This window comes from Octopus bimaculoides, chromosome 2, assembly GCF_001194135.2.
Source record: "Octopus bimaculoides isolate UCB-OBI-ISO-001 chromosome 2, ASM119413v2, whole genome shotgun sequence".
NCBI lineage: Eukaryota > Metazoa > Mollusca > Cephalopoda > Octopoda > Octopodidae > Octopus > Octopus bimaculoides.
The window spans coordinates 33,669,400-33,681,360 of record NC_068982.1 but is presented as its reverse complement, the minus strand read 5'-3'; the positions used below and the strand labels follow the sequence as shown (position 1 = coordinate 33,681,360).

Sequence of the window (11,961 nt, the reverse complement as noted above, 5' to 3'; positions counted from 1 at the left end):
ATATATATATATATATATATACACACATATATATATATATATATATACACACACATATATATATATATATATATATACACACATATATATATATATATATATACATATATATATATATATACACATATATACACATATATACATATATACACATATATACGATGGGCCTTCTTTCAGTTTCCGTCTACCAAAGGCTTTGGTCGGCCCGAGGCTATAGTAGAAGACACTTGCCCAAGGTGCCACGCAGTGGGACTGAACCCAGAACCATGTAGTTGGTAAGCAAGCTACTTACCATACAGCCACTCCTGCGCCTATGTGCATATTAAACTTGAACTTGCATGTATGTGTGTGCTTGTTTGTTTGTGTGTGTATGTATGTGTATTATTTCATTCATTTTATGTCCACTTAGCTCTTGTGCGGGTGACACATGAAATTTCTTCGAGCGAGATCGTTGCCGGTGCCCCTGAACTGGCTCTTGTGTGGGGTTGTTGTAGGATTTTCGAGCGAGATCGTTGCCGGTGCCCCTGGGCTGGCTCTTGTGCGGGTGACACATGAGGTTTCTCGAGCGAGATGAGCGTGGCCGTTGCCAGTACTGCCTGACTGGCCTTCGTGCGCGTAACACGTAAAAGCACCCACTACACTCTCTGAGTGGTTGGCGTTAGGAAGGGCATCCAACTGTAGAAACTCTGCCAAATCAGATTGGAGCCTGGTGTAGCCATCTGGTTTCACCAGTCCTCAGTCAAATTGTCCAACCCATGCTAGCATGGAAAGCGGACGTTAAACGATGATGATGATGATGATGATTATTGATCCATTGGCATTCAGATTAACTCTGTCAGATGCAATGCTTATCTATTCCCATCATTTTAAATAAATCATGCATTATCTCATAGTTTTGAGAATTTGACGTGTGGTCATTTAGTTTTAGAATGAGGTTGTTGGGTAAGTGTGAAAAGTTGGATGTGGCTGGTTTGAGAATAACAACAGGTGGAATCTGGTGTTTGAAGCATGAATTAATATGAAATTTTGGAAGGTTTCAATTTGATCCTTTAGAATTCAGATTACTGTGTCGTAATGCTTATTTATTCACATTGTTTTGAATTATGTATTATCTTGTAGCTTTGAGATTTTGATGATGTGATTGTATATTTTTAGAATGACATTGTAAGGTAGGTGCAAGAGGCCCGATCTGGTCAGTTTGGACATGAGACAAGTAGAATATTTATGCTGGATATGATCGGTTTAAATGCTAAAGCGTTAAATCATTTTAAAACAGGGAGCTTGTGTCAAAGAACCAAGTACAGTCTCATGTAGGTTGGTATCAAATGAGTTAATACTATGCCTAAAACCCTTTGATAATCTCTCATCATAGTCCCATCATATTTTTCACATAGCTAAGAATGCAAGACAGCATTAAAAACAGTGGTATTTTTTTTTCTTTCTTCCAGTATCAAAATATATTCAAGCTGTGAATATTTGCTAATCTTTTCAGAAAATACAAACATGACCTACACAAGAGTAATTTATTCAACAAACACATATAATCAGTCATTTTTTTTTTTTAAAGACCTGTCTAGTGACAAGAAAGCTTTTATTACATTTGAAATTTTACAAGCCCCACCCCATGACTTAATTCTATGCTGCTGCTGCCACCGCCACCACCTTTTTTACTTGAAAAAATAAAATGGCCTAGTGGGTACAATACCAAGCTATCTGTTCATAGGTTGCAAATTAAAAACTGCAGCATGTCTTTACTTAGTTGTCAAGAATAGGTACCAAGTGAAAATAAAGTATTCCTATGTAGTAAATTATCTGGGAATACTATCAGGAAGAGATTTATCTATCATCTGCTATAAACTATGAAACAGAGTTAATTACTGGCCTTTAAATACTCTTTGGGGGGCTTTCTATATCTTCACATACCTTTTTTTCTTGAATCATTCTTCTCCTTTGAACTTGCCAGCTTTATGCCAATCCTGCTTGATGATCACTGGTGTACCTGCCTTCTGTTCCTGCCACACCTGTTGTACCTTAAATGCTAGTTTGTATATTGGTTTCAAATTTTGGCACAAGGCCAGTAAGTTCGGGGGAGGGGGTCAAGTCAATTACATCAACCCTAGCCTTCACCTGGTACAAATTTATTATCGATCCCCCAAAAGGATGAAAGGCAAAGTTGTCTTTGGTGGAATTGGAACTCAGAATGTAAAGATGCATGAAATGCTACTAGCGATTCTGCCAGCACACCGCCTTAGTTTGTATATTAAACTCAGCTAATCTTTCCATAAAGTTATATTATCATTATCATCATCACCCATGATCAGATGGGTCAGATGTCTGCTCTGACATGATTTCTACAGTTAGATGCTTTCCCTAACGCCAACCACTTTACAGTGTGTACTAAGTACTCTTTTTATGCTACTGGCTCAATTGAGGTCACCATGCAGCTCACAAGTCTACATAACCTGAGGCAGGGGCAAGGGTGGGAGTGCATCCTTACACTTGATGAGGTTAAGGTACGAGAGAAGAGGTTGGAGCAGAGCAGCAGGTTTATGTTTTAGAGGAACTACATGGCTGTTCAAATTTAGGGGAGTGAGTGAGAATGAATTAGTTCTGTCTCCAAATAGGTAAACAGTGGCAAAGAGGTATCCAAAGAGGTATGAGGTGAATAGTATAGTGAGTGAGGACAGAAGCAAGGTGTGTTTGGGTTATTATCATCATTTAACATCTGCTTTCCATGCTGGCATAGGTTAGACAGTTTGACTGGAGCTGGTGAGCCAGAGAGCTGCACCAGGCTCCATTTGTCTGTTTTGGCTTAGTTTCTACGGCTGGGTACTCTTCCTAATGCCAACCACTATAGAATGTACTGGGTGCCTTTAATGTGTCACCTACATGGGTGTCTTTATCTTGTCACCTGCACAGCTGCCTTTATCTCGTCACCAGCATGGGTGTCTGTAACTTGTCACCAGTATGGGTACCTTTAAAATATCACCAGCACAGGTGCCTTTTATGTGCCACCAGCATGGGTGGTTTTTAGTTGTCACCGACACAGGTACCTTTTGCGTGTCACTGGCACGGGTGCCTTAGAGGTTCAAATTACTCAGTGACTACCTTTATTCCATTGTCTAGGAAGTCCTAATAAGGGTATAAGTACTGCACTTCAGACAAACAAATGATATATATATTACATGCAGTTATGTCTGAGACTGTGACTTTGTGTGTTTGTGCACATGTGTAAGATCCAGTTCTTTATTTATACTCTCAAATGTTTTTCTAGTCATTGTGTTTCTGTTTTCTATTTTAAGATTTTGGCATTAAGCTTATTTTTCCTGTTTTGTTTAGTAAATTGTTTTATTTTATTTTGTATTATTTACTTTGTTTTTGTTCACTGAATGTCGTATAAATGATTTGTGACCATTATATTTAAGCAGTCAAAACAGTACCAAATTACAAGATCTGCTTAACTTGTTTGCACTTGACAAATGAAAAGCTCTTGTAAGCTGCAGTATATTTCAGCATTAAGCAAATATCTGCTGCTAATGTTTTACTGCTTATAACAATTATAATAAATATCTGTTGACAACAATTATACTTAATTTTATTTAAACTAAAAAAAAAAAAAAAAAAAATGCATATCCATTTTTGGATGTAGATTGATATGACTATTACTAAAATGATTTTTCATTGTCATATCCAATGAAGTATGAAGTATAAAAATTTTTGGTAGGGTGGAATCCAATTTTGATTTTCATGAATATTAGGAAGTGATTATAACTGCAGTTAGAAATTGAATACTAAGTCTTAATGGCAAGTCATTGGTGTCTTACTTTATAATATTTTATGCCTGTTATAAATCTAGCATAATAAAAAGGTTGGAAAACATTCAAATCTTTTTACAAGAACAGAATTGGATATGACACAATAAAGCATTTGATGGTTATTCCACATGTCACACATTAGCAAAGCACTTATGCTTGTCTCTCTATCATACTTTAGTCTTCAACACTTGGCATAAAACCACCTACCCACTCAAATTCCCACCACACATACTTAGTAACTGGAGCCTTTTTGGCTTCCTTTTTCCCCCTGTTCTTCTCTGTTGCAAATTGCTTGGCAAATTCACAAGTGCCAGTGACGTGATAAAAAGCACCTAGTACACGCTGTAAAATGGTTGGCATTAGGAAGGGTATCCAGCTGTAGAAACCATGCTAAAGCTGACATTAGAACTTAGTGCAGCCATGCGACTTGCTGGATCCTGTCAAACTGTCCAACCTGTGCCAGTATGGAAAACAGATGTTAAACGATAATGAGGATGATGATATCACTGACCACTGGATTCATTCATTGGTTAAATATCTGAACTGCAATGTTGTTTCAGAGCTTCAAACATTGCTTTATAAATCATTCATGTGCAGTTTATGTAATGTCATGTGACCTAATATTAAAGGTGTTAGGCTTTCAATTCTAAGGTCATGTGCAGTGTTCTTGATCTAGACACTTCATTGCATGTTGGTCCAGTCTGCTCAGCTGAAAATGATCTCCAACCTAGTGCTGGCACAGCCCTTTACTTACTCCAGCTGTCACATCCTCAATGTTCTGTTGGGTCAAGAAGTAGGAGAGCTGAGCTGGTGTCTGTATTTTCTTGCGACTATATAAACACCAACGGTATGGTACATGCTATCAGATTACTTCTGCTTGGGTGTGATGGCAATAGTTTAGTTAAATTGGCCATTTGCCTCTTATATGATATAATTAGAAGCTGGTTCAGTAGGGTTGTGCTAAACCTGATAGCATCAGTATGTTTGTGGTGTTGAATGTTATTGATTGTAAATCAACTGTTGCTGCTCTTGTTGTTGTTGCACAGCACTAGGTCAGTTCTGACTGAGTATGCAGGTCATGGGATGAATAACTATCTATAACTTGCAGATTTATGCTTTAAAACATCTACAGCAGATAGGATGTGTGAAGCTTGCAGTAAGAATAAGTGAATACACTTGATGTTGTGGTTAGGGTGTTGTGCTCACCATTACAAGATGGTTTCAATTCCTGAACTGGGAGGTGTGTGTGTGTTTTTAAACAAAACATTTCATGTTGCTCCCGGCTACTCAGTTGCAAATGTGATAAATTGGCATCCCATGTAGGAGGAATGTTGTGTTCTTGGTCACTTACATGCCATAGGCCTGCCTGTCTAGCAAGTAGAGTGGCACCATTTGAAAGCTATGACAATGCAAGGAAGTGCATTGTGATCAGTGGTGTATAATAACATCCAATAGTCTGGTTGATGCAGTGATATAGTGACTAGGAGTAAAGATTGTGGCTAATATAGAAACAATTATACTGAATGCGCTCTGTTCTTTTAACTAAAGTAAGAATTTTGTTTAGTAGATATGAACCTAAGTAGAATTGAAATGGATCAGTTGATAACATATTAAATTATCAATTCATAGATTGTGAGTTCTAATCTATTACAGGTGTTGCATGGCATTTCTGGGCAGGTGATATCATTTTGCATGGCTTAAGTTAATCCAGCTACCAAGTATAGGTAGCAACTTATTTGGGAATGCTGGATCTGGTAGAATACTGTTCTTTGTTGAAGTGATTATTATCTCTCATCCAGTTCAGACGATGTTTACTGAGGCTGAGCACTTGTCATTAAATGCCCCGCATGATTTAGAAGGTATTTCAATACTGATAGAACTAACAGAATTTCCTTTTTATTTAGGAATTCCAATAAAAATACATTGGTATTGACCAAAGTTATATATGTTCTGTTTATGTCAAAAACTAAACTCTCTTTTGAGTGAAAAGAAATGGTGTGTGTGTGTGTGTGAGTGTGAGTGAGTGAGTGAGTGAGTGAGTGAGAGCTCCTTGGAAGCTCACACTCTTATTTTAGTATTAGAAAAGAAACAGAAACAACTGGAAGGGAAGCAAACAATTGAGTAGTAACTAATAGGATAGTTAAATGTCTAAACTTGACTGCTATTGCTATATCTATATCTAGATGTAGCCCTATGTATGTTTGCTTTTAATCCTAACATAAAACGAAACGTTCTAAAACAGCTAGCTTTAATGATATTTTCATCACTGCTTTGTTCAAAGAAAGTACATTTTACTATCACTGTTTATAAAGTTTAGTCTGCTTTTTCTCCCTTGATTTCTATGTCTGGTGTTAGGTTACTAAAACAACTGGTTTTTTAAAAAACTTTTTACGACCGTGTGGTAAGAAGCTTGCTATCTGATCATATGGTTTCAGGTTTAATCTCACTGCCTGGTTCCTTGGGTAAGTGTCCTCTAGTGTAGCTCCAGGCCAACCAAATTCCCAAATCTTTTAGATGGAAACTGGAAGAAGCCCATCATGTACACATCTACATGCATGTCTTTGTACTGCATTCACCCCCCCCCATTCTCTACCCCACTGCTTGACAACAGGTGTTGGTTGTCGGTTTGTTTACATCTCTGTGACTTAGTTGTTCAGCAAAAGAGACTGATAGGGTAGATTAAGTACCAGACATAAAAACAAATTCTGGGGTCAACTTGTTTAACTAAACCCTTCAAGGTGGTGCTCCAGCATAGGCACAGTCCAATGACTGAAACAAGTAAAAAAAAAAAAAATTCTTTTGGAGGATATTTTATTCCTTAACCCTTTTGTTACCATAAACACTTTGAAATGCACTGCCTTTATTTCAATTAATTTTGAAAATAATGAAGAATTTAGAATTATAACTTTCTCATTATTAAATTGGTGTTTGGAATATAAATGAACATGAAATTTTGATTGAAGGTTTTAATTTAAATCACTTTAAAATGGAATTTGTATCATAGAACCAGGGGTGATTTCAGTCAGATTGGTATCAAGAGGATTTAGAACTGACCATGACTATAGACTACTCCCAAAATTGATGTGTGAATATACAAATACGCAAGTGAATAAATATACAAGTAGAATTTTCTAGTCTGAGGCCGAGTTTATTGCCTGACACTTGTAAAAGTTTATGGTTTTCTTTTGTATATGAAATCCATAAACAGAGAAATTATATAACTAAAAATGCACCTGTATAGTTAAGAAATGTTGAGAAGAAGAATGAATCCATTGTAAAGAGATTTTACAAGGTCAAATTACATTTTTTTCCCACACTATGAAATATAAAATTCTCATAATATAGTGGAAAATATGTAACAACAACTACAGTTAAAAAAAATAACATTGCATGAGCATAAGTTGTAATAGTTTGGTGAGATTGTTAGGGATGACTTAATTATATTTGTGATGTTTCTGTGAAAATTTAAAAGTAAATGACAAGATTTTCAGAAACATTTTTTTCCTTTACTGTAAGTGAAGGCATAGCTGTGCAGTTAAAAAGCTTACTTTGCAACCACATGGTTTTGGGTTCAATCTCATTGTGTGGCATCTTTGGCAAGTGTCTTCTGTTATAACTTCAGGTTGACTAATGCCTTGTGAGTGAATTTGGTAAATGGAAACTGTGTAGAGGTCTCCCACCATACTATATATATATATAAAACTTACTACTTGGAGACAGTGCATAGCGTTCGATCATATAACATAAATAATATATAAATATATGCATATATATCCATACATATATGTACATACCTACATCTATATGTATACATACATGCATATATGGGTACAGGACATCACAAAAAACATTAAACACAATGAGAAACGAAAACATAAAGACAAAGACAGAAAATGAACATTTTTTCGAACAACGAAAAAACAAACAGAGAAGCAAGACATGCAACATAAAGAATATTTCTCTTCTTCAGTTGTCCCTTATGCATGCTCACATATGTCTGAGTGCCTGTATGCATGTGTGTGTGCATGTTTATATGTGTGTGGGTGTATGCACACTTGTGTGTGTGTGTGTGTGTGTGTGTGTGTGTGCTTGTGTATGCTTTTACAAATGCATGTAAGAATATCTTCCTTACACATGGATTAATATTTGCTTGGTGAAATTCTTTGTATCAGATCATAGAAATTAGCTATTTTCAGATGTCTCTGAATCTCTGTCCATTTGCAGGATCTTTAAGCTTCCAGACCCTTCTTCTCCATGCTGGTCGTCTGCTGGGCATCCATTTAGCCCTGATTCTGAAGTCGCTAACTACTAGTCTATGTTGAGGGGTACATTCTTCGTCTGGGAAGGTTTTGGCATTTATAAGTAGCCATCTTTCCCTTTTCCTGGTAAGGATGTAGTCAATTTGACTAGTGTGACTACCAGATTGGTAGGTGACTAGGTGGCTGGCAGGCTTCCTGAAGTTAGTATTGCAAACAATGCAGGCATTTGCGTCGCAGAACTCCAGCAGCCTGGTTCCCTCCTCATTGTGGGAACCAAAACCATAGTCTCCATGTATGCGATGGAAACCTCCTGCATGTTGTCCAACATGTCCATTGAAATCACCAGCCACATAGAGAAGGTCTCTGTCATTCGTTGACAAGGTAGTCAGCAAGAGGGTGTCACAAGATCAGTCTTTCTGTCCATCAGGCATCTCTGGCTGAGGGGCATAGGCCGAGATAATGGTTGCTAGCCCACGATGTAGCACTAATCTAATCTTAAGTATTCTATTGAATCTTAAGTATTCTATTGAATACAGTTTGAAGTCACCATTTATAATGATCATCATAGTAGTGGATCTTAACTTCCATGGCTGAGAGAGTGGGACTGTTTTTATGCCAAGGTTTTCCTGCTATAATATTTCCTCTCACAGGTCTTTGTGCACTGTACACCTTTGACTATGTAATGCAGTCATCTTTCTCCAACTCCATCTGTGCCCATTTGTTTTTACTTGTAATTCTTCTTTATTGATTTGCTTGCTTTGAGGCAGTTAGTAATCAAATAGTAGACTTGGAAGAATCGGTGGAGTGTTTGATAAAATATTTCATAGTATTTGGTTACATCTCTTTACTTTGTGAATTTAAACCACACATAGATTGTCTTTGCCTTGTATCCTTCTGAAGTCAATAAAATGTACGTCAAAGCACTGGCATTGATACAACTGACTATATCCTTGAAAGTGGCACCCAGTATTGTCCTCATGCAGTAACTAAAACAAGTAAAAGATCAAAAGAATATCAGTTCTGAAGTCAACTTATTTTGAAAACTGAATAGAAAGTGTTGCTAAACATGTCTGTAGACTAGCAAATGATAAGAAATAAAATTAAAGTGAAATAGAAAGATTTTGTCACATTAAATGATGCTCTTGAGCTGATATTTAAAATATAATAGATATATAATAAAAATGATTTATTATCATCATATCAGCATGCTTCAGCAAATAATTTGTTTGCTAAAGTTATAAACAAGAGTCACAAACTGATGAGATAAAATGATGTCAAAACACTGGGTATCCCAGAGTCCCCTTATGCTAATGAATCAAGTGTGTTATGAACAAAGATTCATCTTAAAGAAGTTGTTCTCCTATGATGAAGCACAACAGTAGTTAGCATATTCATATTCACATCTGCTGGAACATATTAAGAATATATATGCTAGCTATTGAATATGATAAACATTCTATGTTAATACTTCTTACCTTCCTCAAGTTGATTGATGTGAGATCATTCTTTCACTTGTTGAATTTTTTTAATTCTTAAGACTTATTGAATAGTCTTATCTAGTAGATAATTAAATGTTGGCATCAAAGACTGAATAAAATATGTTGTTAAGATTTTGATAGTCAAAGTAAAAAGAACACCACAGTGTTGTGACTTTCTACAGTACATCCACATTAACCCTTTAACATTTAAACCAGCCATATCTAGCTCAAATATTCTACCTGTTTTATGCTGAAACCAACCAGATCAGGCCTCTTACACCTACCCTACTATGTTTTTCTAAAAGTAAACAACCACATTAAAATCCTGAAGCTATGAAATAATACATGATTATTTCAAAGTAATATGGATAAATAAGCTTTACATTTGACTGACCCAAAATAAGATGTACAGAATGCTATTTTGATCTAATACTGCTTCCATTACTAATAATAAATTTTTACCTTACCTGCCAGCTATTTGCAATGCTAGTGATTTATTAATCACTGTTTTTCTATATCAGTTGAGATAAAATTTATCTCAGCATGCAATGATAGTGGATACTTGCTACCATGACGTGCAAAGATGCAAAAACCCAGATTTAGCAATTCTATCAATGCTGCTGGATGCTTTTCTTCTGCCCCTAATTCAATTTTGTGCATTTTAGCACTATATTCCTTATATGAGATGCTTTCTACAGTATATCCGTGTTAAGTAAGACATGCAGATGGCTATTCTGAAGTAACACTGCTTCTGTCACTAATGATGAAGAAAAAAACCTTTTATAGTGAGTAAAATGAATTTGAACAACTTATCATTTTGTCCATAGGAGATGAATCACCTGATGTAACTAACTTCTAATAGATGAGCCAGTGAGGAAACCTTTTTAGGGTTACATGACCTGCTAGGAATAGCAGCAAAATCTCCTCTTAAATGAACAAAGGACTCATTGGATAATGTTGTCTTAAACATAAACCTAACTGTAAAATGATGTAATGATTATAATGGGAAAGCTTTTGATCATAAGTCTGCACAATCACAATTAACCTGGAGATAAGCAATAACTTGTAATAGTACAAGAGATGTGGAACAACAATAATATTTTGTCAATCCTCACTTTAATTTGACTGTCTCAAATGCCTTAATCTGTTGTTATAACAGGCTTCTTGTCGAAACTCAAAAAAAATGTTTATCTCTTTATTTTTTTAAACTCAAACCCACTAAAGTCAGTGTTGCTTTCCACCTCCTGGGAAGTTAGGTCATTAAAATTTGTACAGATCAAGTACTAGAGGCAATAGCACAATTGTACTTCACTTCTAACATTTCTGTGTCTGTTTTGGCATGGTTTTTACAGCTGGATGCCCTTCCTAACACCAACCGCCCAGCAAAGTGGACTGCAAAATTTGAGAACTTGCACATATGCTACAAATCATTATTATTATTATTATTATTATTATTATTATTATTATTATTATTATTATTATAATGAATCATGAGCAGTAAAAACAAACCCCACTCCATGTGTTAAACAAATTGTTTCGTAAGCAGAACAGTAATATTTCTTGAAGGAGCATTGATTGAGCATACCTAAGATTTGCTGAAATGTGGTTGTCCTCATTGCCATAATTTGAATGATAGCACATATCCAGCTTCTGTTAAGAGATCCTAAGCATAACTACAAACTAATCAAACATTGATTCTATTGTATACTGTACCATTGTTTTGTAGAACAGTAAGTGTTTTTATTTGCTAGAAAATCTACAGGTGGAACTGTTAAGTGTCTTTACCCAGATTCATGGTAGAAGACATATGATACCATCTAAACTGATGCTTTGGTTGAGTGGCACCCTTCCTCATAATACAAAACTGTGAACCTCAAAACATAACTTATTTACACACATCATGCACACGCACTCACAGAGGCACAAGCACATGTGCGCACACATGTACACATAGATTGATTGACAGATATATTGATGAATTGATAGTTAGATTCATAATTATTTTTTCTTAATTTCAGATAAAATTCTGGTGTTGCAGTGTGAATTTAATTATTTCAAATTCACAACCTACTTCTGTGAATACTTGCTCTCTTTTTACAAAATCTAGGTGGCATCTTTTTTGTTGATAATTTATATTTTGTCTTAGAGAAGGCTGTAATGTATGGAAATGTTCTGTCCCCCAGGTTAACAATTTATAGAAAAAATGCCAAGGGCAAAGAAGCGGTCGAGACAAAAGAAAAATAAGTCGGCTAAAGCCATGCTGCATCTACCATCAAGTGGACCGAATTCACATTTTGTTGTTGGAGATGGAAGCCAAGCAAAAGTGGGACTTGGTGAGTCAGATGTGGACTCTACACATTGTTTTACTTCATGTTTCTAAACTGGAAAAAAAAAAAAAAAAAAAAAAAA

The 11,961-nt window shown here is 35.8% G+C and overlaps 1 protein-coding gene across 15 annotated transcripts in view; it reads left to right on the top strand.

The window, feature by feature from the left end:
- Positions 1 to 11,961, top strand: part of LOC106868006 (rho guanine nucleotide exchange factor 28) — a 561,000-nt gene that overhangs the window by 159,590 nt on the left and 389,449 nt on the right. For 9 of the 15 annotated variants that reach the window (XM_052976073.1, XM_052976070.1, XM_052976087.1 and 6 more), the window contains one exon: positions 11,736 to 11,885. The exons of the other annotated variants lie outside the window; for them this stretch is intronic. In XM_052976073.1, the coding sequence (XP_052832033.1) occupies positions 11,756 to 11,885 (130 nt within the window). In that variant the 5' untranslated portion in view covers positions 11,736 to 11,755. The remainder of the gene's footprint in view (positions 1 to 11,735; positions 11,886 to 11,961) is intronic. 15 annotated transcript variants of the gene reach the window in all.